The 11521-nt window shown below is 40.1% G+C and overlaps 1 protein-coding gene across 1 annotated transcript in view; it reads left to right on the top strand.

Annotated features, from left to right (window-relative positions):
* The window catches only part of GRID2 (glutamate ionotropic receptor delta type subunit 2), a 594006-nt gene that overhangs the window by 295092 nt on the left and 287393 nt on the right, over positions 1–11521 (top strand). The window contains 1 exon segment of the mRNA XM_026848052.1: positions 1327–1532. Coding sequence (XP_026703853.1) covers positions 1327–1532 — 206 coding nt within the window.

Here is an 11521-nt window from a genome sequence, read left to right as displayed (position 1 = left end):
TCTTTTTTTTTTTTTTTTTTTTTTTTTTCCTTTCTTTTTATCCCTGTAACTAATGCCTGTGTCAGACATTTCCTGGCACTAAGGCTGTGTCTTGTTCCCCTAAATGAGATCAGATGGATGTGTGGGAAGCTGGCATGCCAGCAGAGAAGGAAGGATGTCTTGCTGAATGTCCTCTGGGAGAGCAGGTCTGAGCAACTGCTGAGTAGAGGAGTTGCATCAGGGAATTGGTGACTTAGTTCCAGAAAAAAAGATTGAGAAACTGCAGCAATGAGTAGGGGTCAGACAGTGAGGACTCACTGAGGCTAGATGGATTTTTCTGAGGTCCAGGAGACCCTGCTGTACTTGAGTGATGAAATCATTACATGATTTTAAATTTTAAGCTTAAAGTTTGGGGGGTTAGATAAAGCCATTTAAAAGAGCAGGAAAAATCACAAACAAGCACTTCGCTCACTCCTGTGGAACTCACTACTGGAGAAGGCCTTTCAAAGGCTTCAACCAGCTTGAGATGTGAGTACCCAGCCATTTTAGTTTGGGAGACATTGAGTACATTACAAGCTAGGTGGTGAACACAGTTAGCATTTTGCTGTTGAATTCTTTCATTCCAAGTCATTTTTTAAAGAAGGATTTACTCAGAGTGAGCCAGAAAGCTCTACTGGAGCATTTTGTTACGGAAGAACTTGTTAAATTCAGCCAGCAGCAGGGGTAATCAGACAAGAGCAGGCAGTACCGTTGCAACTGTATGTCTGGCTTTTGTTTTGTTTGTGAAGGAAATAAATAGCTGTGCCATTTAGAACAACATTAAGACTTTCTGATGAGTGACTAGCCCAAGCTTCACTTTGGTACATTTAAGCTACATAGTGTTGCAGTGGATAACTTCCTTTTGAGACCCTCAAAAGAAAACAATCTGCACCCTGCATTTTTCCCCCTCAGTTGCCCTTTGACAATCCTCACTCGGAGGAAGCACAGTGTGTTACAGTCATCATAGCTTCACTGCTCTTTATGGATTTTAGTGTGCAAGTCCTGTAAGAAAAATAAGGAACAAGTGTGATGATTGAATGAGCAAATTAGGAAACTTGCTAGAAATATTTTTAGGTGCTTTTTCTAGTGGTTGTTTTAGACAGTAGCTGATGTGTGGCCATTCTTTCTCCAGCTTTAATATTTTAAGAAATGCCATGAGCGTTGCTTAGGAAGAGTTCCAATGAATATTAAGTGAAAGCCCACAGGGGTCTACCTGAGACTGAACAAATTGCTTCTGTGAGATGAGTTGAACAGTTATTTGTGTTCCACTTACCAATTAACATCTTTTTTGGCTTTTGATTTTCCTAGATATCCGTGGAATACAAGAGTTTTTGGACAAAGTATCTCAACAGGGAATGGATGTAGCACTGCAGAAAGTAGAAAACAACATCAATAAAATGATCACAGGGCTCTTTGCCACTATGCGAATAGAAGAACTGAACCGCTACAGGGATACTCTGAGACGGGCTATTCTTATAATGAACCCCTCAACAGCCAGATCATTCATAACAGAGGTATGTGTTTATCACTGGTAACTTCTTGTTTTGTTGACTAAGAATGCACCTGTTTGTCAAAAGATTCAGTTTATATGACTTCATAAAACAAATCAAACAAACAAACAAAAAAAAAACACAAACCAAATAAAAATTGATATATTCTCTCTTCAGAGATCATCGTGCAAGGATATTTTTTCATGCACAAAAATGTGCGTAGAGAACAGAATAACTATGTTCTGCATGATCAATAGCATTTAGGAAACATACGGAAGAATTAGATCGCAGACTTCTGTTTGAAGCTTGTGGATATTTTATGATTATTTCCTTGTTCATTGTGTCCCTCACTAAAAAATCTTTACAACTGACAATTTTATTATTATTTTGATAGATGTATTTGTGGATAAAATGTGTTTAACTGGTTAGCATTTTATTTTTGATATAAAATAATTTTCAATAATGATCTGTTATGTAGCACTGAGTATTAATAAGGTAATGGAACTTATGAAGTATTGCATCTGAATGAAGAATTTAAGACAATAGGCTACAAAGTTATTCTTATGTATTTAAACAAAAACTGCAAGCACTATGGACAGAATTTTCAAAAAGCTCTTCAAGATTTAGGGACAAAAGACATACCACATTCGACCATGACTTGTGATATTTCTTTGAATGACATGGATTTTTTTACACAGCACGGTGATGTTTCAGATGTGGGATTTTTTACAGGCGTTTATACTCTTCATCACCAACCAATGGCTAAAAATTTGTTTTCCATTCCATAGACATACACTTTCTCTCTGCAATAATTTCTTTTTGGATCTATTTGTAACTTGCCTTACTTACATACTTCCCTACTGCCTAGGTCTTCAGAAGCTGAGGCTTAAAAGCTAACTCCACATATGTAGTCTCAAGTGAGTGCCTGTTAGTAACCTTAGTTAGAAGAGGACTTCTTGTTTCTTAGAAATTTTTTCACTTTTTTTTTGGCTAGGTATTCTCTGTCCTCATTACACACTGAAGCTTGCTAGTTCTGAGTAATGAGGGTTCGCTGCCCTATTCAAATGTCTGCAGTACCTTATAAAATGTAAACAATTTGTGGGCATGTTTTAGATAGTTCTGCACTGTTTTCATCACCCAAGTCACAAATGTTTTATTTTTCAGTAAGTGTCATTGCAAGGTATTTTACATTTCAGCCTGAAAGCAACAGAGTTCAGGGCTCTAACTACAATAACTCAGTGAAACAAAAGTCCTGTATTGTTCCTAAAGAGAAACACTCTTTCTAAAAAAAAAATACACTTTATCATTTATTTCTCAGACTGGAGCAGAGTAATAAAGTCATTGTCATCTTTTGAAGTTGCCATGTATGTGTTGCCAAGAATGTAGACAGTTTATTTTAGAGTTCTCACTTTTCTTTGGCCTCTCAAAACCACCCCAAAACCAAAAATGAAGAAACCAACTAAACCAAGCCCAAAATTCCCCTTCCACCCAAAAAATCCAAAACCAACCAAAAAAAACCCAAACCAACAACAGAAACCTCCCAATGTTTCTCTTTTCCTGGAGACTGTAAGACTACCAGGAAAGGTCATTAACTTCATTTGTGAGTGGGGTTCAAGAAGGGTGTTTCACATCAGGCACTACCTTACAGGTTTTGGCAGAATAACAACATTTATTCAGAGTATGATGTGTGACTGGAAAAACTGACAGCAGGAGCCTCTTAATAGGAAAAGTTACTCAAATAGAAGTATGATTACTGCTGTATTTTATTTCTGTTGGTGGCAGGGAATGAACTGCACAACTCCGTGCGTCACTGAAAGGAGAAATTTGCTGGGATAGCTTTGCCAGCGGATGTTAAAAACTTATTTTGCAGTTGAACCACAACTGTACTGTATGGACAAACATGTTATAAAGCCTATGAATTGCCTATGGGTTAAGATATTCCTAAACCATTCAAGTGTGGACATGCTTATTCCAAAGACTGTGCCTTGTGCATGATCACTTTAATTTTGATGTTCAGTTTAACCTAGTTGATTTAGCATGTAAAATTTAAAAAATTCATAAGAAAAAAATGCATATTTAGGCAAGCCCTTGGGGTTTTTATGGCTTTTCTGCCCAGGAGATGCTTTTGGCTGCCTAGTTGGATTCAGCTGTAAGCCTCTCTCCCCAGATCTCTCACAGTATCTGCTGCTCGGTCCTTTCTTGGATGACTGATTTGGATGAACCCCCTCATTATTTAGCTGAGAAGAGGGTTCATTCACTCTGCAGCAGCTGTAGTAAGCGTCGGCTTGATTACTATGCAAGTAACAACTTTTCCAGGGTAAATAGTTAGACACTGAACTGTGTAAATAGGCAGTCTGTAAATTGAAGATTCCATGTGGTAGAATTTATCTTTGTTCTGACTCTTTTATATTCTTATTTTTAAGTAAAAAAGTTCTGGGTTTGAATTTTCTTCTTTGTTTTTGTTCTTAAAGCAGCCTTGCCTTTTTATGTTAGATTCCTTCTTTTTCTCCAGCTTTTATATCTCTAGAGCTTGCAGAAATGAGAGCTATACCTATATACTCAAAAAAATGGATATTAAGATGTACATACACTCTTCTGACTATGGAGATAAAACTCCACCTTTTCTTTAACCATTAAATATAATTTGCCCTCTCCAGGACTTGGAAATCCAGAAATACTTGGAAGCAGGTATCACAGCATGTCTTCTTACTAGCTAAATGATTAATGTAAAATGAGAGGGAGGGACCAGCCAAATTCTCTACTGTTCCTCGCAAAATCACAGAATCATCTAGGTTGGAAAAGATGTTGAAGATCATTAGTCCAGCCATTAACCTAGCACTGACAGTTCCCAACTACACCATATCCCTCAGTGCTATGTCAACCCAACTCTTAAACACCTCCAGGGATGGGGACTCCACCACCTCCCTGGGCAGCCCATTCCAACACCTAACAACCCCTTCTCTAAAGAAATGCTTCCTAATATCCAGTCTAAACCTTCCCTGGTGCAACTTGAGGCCATTCCCTCTTGTCCTATCGTTTGTTACGTGGTCCAAGAGGCTCATCCCCAGCTCTCTGCAACCTCCTTTCAGGTAGCTGTAGAGGGCGATGAGGTCTCCCCTCAGCCTCCTCTTCTCCAGACTAAACACCCCCAGTTCCCTCAGCCGCTCCCCGTACGACCTGTGCTCCAGACCCTGCACCAGCTTCGTTGCCCTTCTCTGGACACGCTCGAGTCATTCAATGTCCTTTTTGTAGTGAGGGGCCCAAAACTGAACACAGGAATCGAGGGGCGGCCTCCCCAGTGCTGAGTACAGGGGTCAGATCCCTTCCCTGTCCCTGCTGGCCACGCTATTGCTGACACAAGCCAGGATGCCATTGGCCTTCTTGGCCCCCTGGGCACACAGCTGGCTCCTGTTCATCGGGCTGTCAATCAACACCACCCCCCCCAACCCCCACCCCAGGTCCCTCTCTGACTGGCAGCTCTCCAGCCACTCCTCCCCAAGCCTGTAGCGCTGCTGGGGGTTGTTGTGGCCCAAGGGCAGCCCCCGGCATTTGGCCTTATGGAAACTCCTCCAGTTGGGCTCAGCCCATGGCTCCAGCCTGTCCAGGTCTCTCTGCAGAGCCTCCCTACCCTCGAGCAGATCAACACTCCCACCCAACTGGGTGTCATCTGCAAACTGACTGAGGGTGCACTCGATCCCCTCGTCTAGATCATCAATAAAGATGTTAAACAGGAGTGGCCCCAAAACCCAGCCCTGGGGGACACCACTTGTGACCGGCCGCCAACTGGATTTAACTCAGTTCACCACAACTCTTTGGGCCCGGCCATCCAGACAGTTTTTTACCCAGCAAAGCGTGTGCCCATCCAAGCGTTGAGCAGCCAGTTTTAACAGAAGAATGCTGTGGGAAACGGTGTCAAAGGCCTTACTAAAGTCAAGGTAAACAACACCCACAGCCTTTCCCCCATCCAATAAGCAGGTCGCCCTGTCGTAGAAGGAGATCAGGTTTGTCAAGGTAGGACCTGCCTTTCATAAACCCATGCTGACTGGGCCTGAGCATCTGGTTGTCCCCCATGTGTTGTGTGATGGTACTCAGGATGAGCTGCTCCATCAGCTTCCCGGGCACCGAAGTCAAGCTGACAGGCCTGGAATTTCCCGGATCATCCTTCCGACCCTTCTTATAGATGGGCATCACACTGGCCAATTTCCAATCAGTTGGGACCTCCCCGGTCAGCCAGGACAGCTGGTAAATGATGGAAAGCAGCTTGGCAAGCACCCCAGCCAGCGCCTTCAGCACCCTCAGGTGTATCCCATCTGGTCCCATAGACTTGTGTGTATTTGTGTGATGCAGCAGGTCACTGACTGTCTCCTCCTGGATTGGGGGGGGTCGTTCTCCCAGTCTCTGTCTTCTGCCTGAGGAGGCTGGATTCTTCTCCTTTGACCTGGGGATGGAGGGGCAGAAGAGAAAAAAATCTGTTTAAATAGTGTCATTTAGTGGGGCTAAGTAGTGTAGATGTATGCATCTAGCAGAGATTGAGACCTCTCCCCAGATCAGTTTGTAGCAGCATCTGGGAGAATCTTTTGCTGGGGACACCCTGGTGACTTGTTCAGTTTTCTTCAGTAGGGTGAGGTCTTTCTGCACCCTCAAATAATCGAGGTCCAACAGGTGAAGCAGAATACTCCCACTGAAACTTCTGTGGTTTCTGAAAAGCACCTTAGAACCCACAATCTTGCACAGAAATTGCTATGCTGTTTGATAGCACTGGTGACTGATGTGAGCTGTGTGCCACTTGTTTACTTTTTATTTAGGGTGACTTTTTTTTGAACATGTTCTTCTGATCTGTGATGAACTTGCAGGATATGAAAGGATATAGGGGAAAATGAAAAGGAAGTCCTTGCCAGCTCAGTATGGGCAAAAATCTAGCATCAAGTGGCAGAAAACAAAAGTAGAAAAAGGATTAAAAAAAAAAAAAAATATCACCTGGCTCTTTAGCAAAAGAGTAGGGACTCTCTGGGCCAAGAATTTCTGTATCACCAAGTCAGCCTTGGCAGGAAGGCATCTCAAAATAAGAGTAGGAAAATTTCAGCAAAGGGAAGAGAGAAACCACCTCTGTTCTGAGTCCACCTTGCAAATCAAGGTACTTCTGAAGCCAAGTGTGAGTAGTCTGGGTAGAAGGAGGAACAGGCCAGGAAACTCAGGTTCCAGTGAAGGTTCTGGAGACAACAAAGGAACTTTGGGAAGCAAGACTTTAGAAAGCAAGCCACGTGTCCTCAGCGGGGCCAAATTTTGTCAGTACATCTCTGCTTACAACTGTACTTCTGTTTAGCTAAGGGAACTACCTTATTAACTGTGTGTAGAAATACATGTGAATGTGGAGTTCTGTGCAAAGACTCCAGGAGCTGATAAGAAGACTACAAGGGAGAGATGATGCAGCTGATTTAGGTTTTTAGATACAGAGGAAAGCCATGTTGAGTATCAGAAGACTTTACACACTGAAAATCCAGTAAGCCATGGGTGAAAGAGCCCTAGCATCATCCAGGGATTTTTGCTGGATTTTTGACAGGCAAGCTCTGAAGGCCTTGGTCTAGGAGCTGAAGACATTCCCCCTCCAGCTGTCAGTTCTTCCCCTCGGTGGAGGGATTGCTACCACAGCAGCAAACTCGGCAGATGTGACTGTATACCTTTCTGCCCCTTGCTAGGTCCCTTCTCCTGGTTCTGTTGCAGGATTAGTGACCTCTTACAGAAAGAAGTGAGAACACTTTAGCTGCAACAGCAAGATTCAGCTGTTTATTTAGCAAAAATTTAAGACCTTTGGCAACATGTATCAGCCAACAAAGCTGCTGTGAGCGCTTGACAATTTCAAGCTATCAATGCAGTGAGCATTGTCATTTCTCAGACTGGAGAGAGTACTGTCTTCAGCTCACTGTACACATACACTATATGTTTTCTGTACTTAAAGATTATTAACTTTTTTTTTTTAATTCCAAAGGCTCTGTTCTGCAATAAACTTAAAGTTACTGAGCCCCATAATGTCAGGATTTCAAACGTGCAGATGTTTATGCTAGAGTTGTTGGAAATGTTTACTGTTAAATATCTATTTAATGTTAAGGTCACATGCACACATATAAAGTGTGTATTCAACAAAACTAAGAGCTGCCAAATCTGAGAGTTGTAGCAATAAGTCCTCTATGTATGCAGACATGTTTATTGTACCAATCTCTATAGGTACCATGTTATTTGTCTGTATTAATTTTCCAAGAAAATTAAAATTATGTAGCATTTAGGCATTAGTGACATCTACTAGACATGATTTTTGCAATTATTTTTTTTTTTCCTACCCCAGGCTGATGTGGGGCAATACTGACATAAGGTTACCTTGGATGAAGAGAAACTACACTACTACTTTCATGAATAAAAAAACTCTTTATAAATTAAATTAAAATAGGGAAAATAGAATAAAGCATATAAATGAAGAACTGAAGAGTTCTTGACATGTATTGGCAAGCAAAAAAGAAGGAGAAAAAATGAATGTTTAAGGAGCAAATGTAAATTAAAAATGCCTTAAGTTATGGAACCTTTACAGTGTTTTTTTAATGATTACTGTGAATCCAATGAGAAGTAACATCTAGTCTCTGAAATGAGATTATTCCTGGGGGTAAGTGTCCTGGGTTTTATTATATTTTATTATTATTCCTCTAATGAAAATAATAGGTCATTTTAAACTTAAGTATTTGAAAAAAAATACAGTTTTTTCATGTAGCAACATAATCCCCATTTTACCAGGTTTCAGCTTTAGATGATGCAGCAAATCACAGATCATTTAGATCTGAAGACAGGGATTTGCTTTAGTGTTACATAGCACTCTAAACAAGCTTATTTTTTTAAACAAGTTATTTACTGTGAATCAAGAAAGTTTATTCAACTTCTCCACAAGGTTTATTCAGCCTTTTTGTTTTCAAAGTTCATGGAAGCTCAGTCTTTTTTTTTTTTTAACCTTATTCTGTGATGCTGTGCTCATTGAGCTTTACATGTATCTTAAGGAATGTTACAAGGGCATTTAGTTGTTTTATTCTTCTCTTTTTATTAATAAAATTATGCTGTATTTTCTCAAAAGTATGATATACAGACATGAGATGAAGTGAATGCAGCTAAAAATAGGATGTAAGGATCCGATGCACCTGATGCTACTTCTGCAGAAACCTGTGGCAAAAATTCTGTAGTTTCCAGTGGGAGCAGATGACAGTGATTTTTGTTCAGATGTGGACAGATAACATACATACCAGGGAGAGGTGGAAGACTCCAGACAGAGATCAAGTCCACATAATTAGCTCTGGAGAAAACACTAATATGTCCCTTAACTGCATGTGCTAGGTGGTACTTTGCCTCTGTTTTCAGCACAGCTGCATTTGTAGCTCACCTAATAGCTATTGTTTGCCACAGATGCCTCTTTAAAATCTTGTAAATCTGAGCTTTTGATCTTCTACCATTTAAAATCTGCTGGTTTGCCTTTTACATGTGTTCCATAGGCTAACAGCTCCAGGTACGTTCAGGAATGAGAATCAAACTGGGATTTAGGAAAATGGGATTCTCTTCTTCTGCCATGCATTTGCTATATGACTTTGAAGGTGTTACTGAATTACACTTCAATACTTTTTCTCTTGATAAGAATAATGCCTGAATATCTGTGTATAGTGCATAAGAGCTAAATAGTAACATTATTTTGTGTACATCCATATGTTTTCTGTAAAAGTAAAAGCATATTCATCTACCATCTGAAACCCAACCTGGGTTTTATGTTTTTAAATTTACTCTACTGCCTGAAGAGTTTCTTCTTCTAAAGGCAACGTGAAAATTGGGAGAGAAAGAATTTGTCAGTTGAATTCAGCAGTGATGAACTGATTCAGTGATAGGCTGAAAAAGCATCCACAGGTCTCATGGGAATGCTGTTGGATTTCCCATTAGGCTGAGGGGTGACTTGATGGTTTATCACATTTGTATGTATATCATAATTTTCTGATCACTGCTAAATGTAGTAGTAGCTAGTATCTGGTAGCTAGTTGACACTAACAACAATGAAAAAGGTAATTTTTCCATCATTGCAAATATGAAAGATCATTTCCTTCAGATATTTTCAGCGTTTTATTTATGAAAGTTTATTCATGATCTCTGGGAATTTTTAAACAATCCTATTTACATAAAATACAAGATTGAAGCCTCTAAGGCAACAAGTTGTTCAAGTGGTTCTCTTTTAGGTGGCAATGATGAAGGTGAAGGATCAGCAGCCACCATATGAACTTGCCTACTGTCTTTTCATCTCTTTTTCCTATTATTTTGTCATAAATGCCTATGTTGATTATAATGGATTTTATCTAAGAGAGTCTTCAGAGGCTAAAATCAGGTCTTGGACTGTCAGTGACTTTTAGCTCCCCTCTCTCTTGTAAGTAAGACGAATGATCTAATCTATAAGGTAATCTTTCTCACCAGTTGTTTTGAAGAGACTGAGATTTTTAGACCTGCACTTTCCTGTACAGCATACTTGCCTTTTTTTAATCCATTCTCTACATAATAGCTTGTGGTGGAATAAATCCCATTCAGCATGCTCCACTGTAATTTGCTGGTTTTAATGACAATGTAACAAAATATATCTTTTTATTTTCTTTCTCCAGCATTAAACAGAATTTATAGCTGCAAACTGAGCTTAAAGGGTTTTTTACTTCATAGGATCTTCCAAATCTCTAGTAAAGGGATGTTCAGAATCTGAACAAGTTGAAACTTTCATCTTTTAAATGCAGCAGAAGAGTCTTTTTGCAAGAAGGGAAGCAGGGGTCTTGAAGAAGTTCTTGGATTTATCTTTTAGTCCTACTCCTTGACTTTTTATCCTCTTTCGGCCTTGAGTATAATCCATTCAGCTCATAGCTCAATGATTGGATGCGAAAATCCCTGTTTTCCTACACTTGATGAATAGAGTGATGTTAGTATAGATTCTACATACGCACTTGCTTACCATAGGTTACAAGTTCAAAGATAAAACATTTTAGTTACAGAAAAATGAAAGAAGAAAGTCCACTGTTGCACTAAAACAGCTTTAGAGGGATTTATATCATATGTGTCATTAGCATGACTGTAACTTAAAGCAATGCTTTCTGTTTTGGTATTTTCAGGAAGGTATCAGGAGGAGAATGAAATTCAGGTACACAATGTAGTGTTGGAATTTCTGGGGCAGAACGCAGTGCTTGCAGTAGCTAACTAAGGTGGTTTCTTTTAGTATCTAAAATGGGAAATCTATCCAAACATGGAGGGTCTAGATCTAGAAGAACAGGAGCTGGCAGACACCTGCAGGTCCTTTGCACTGGTAGAAATTTTAGAACTAAGGCTGTACCTTGCTGTTCCTGGAACATAAGGTTACTTATCAGTAGACTGGAGCTCAGCTGGCACATTTGTGTTGGCTGCACGTTGGTTTTGTTTTTTAATTAAGTTTGCTAATAACAGCAGCTGGGGAGAAGCAGGATATGGGCATGCTCATCTTGCAATCAGCCATGCCTCATATGCTTGTGATGTGAAAAGTAAGACAAAAGTCTACCTGATGTTACAAGTCTGATGGTACCAATACACCCTGTGGATTGTACCATGGTGGTCTGTGCTTTTACATCTTTTAATCTGTGGTGTTGGTGGTATAAGGAGACCCTCACTGAAATTTGTGTCCAAAGTCAGTATGAACTGGAACATTTGTGTGTTTTACAACATAAGAAAATTGCAGCATATCTCTGCATTTTTCTTCTTTCTGGAATTTCTACATTTTGGCCTTATGGCGTTTAGTGATGTGCCATTTATTATAGATGGATATTCACATGATGCTGGTTTCTAGCCTGTGCCAGAAGGTAGCTCAATTGTGAGATATGAACCAGGTCTACCTCTCTTGTATAAATTGCTGTCATGGTTTGAACTTCGCTGGTAGCCAATTACCACACGGTCAGTCATTTACTTCTCCCCTCTACGTGCCCCACCCATTTCCCCCC

Source organism: Athene cunicularia, assembly GCF_003259725.1.
Source record: "Athene cunicularia isolate RWA chromosome 4 unlocalized genomic scaffold, athCun1 chr4_part2, whole genome shotgun sequence".
Lineage (NCBI taxonomy): Eukaryota > Metazoa > Chordata > Aves > Strigiformes > Strigidae > Athene > Athene cunicularia.
This window is presented reverse-complemented; position numbering and strand designations above follow the sequence as displayed.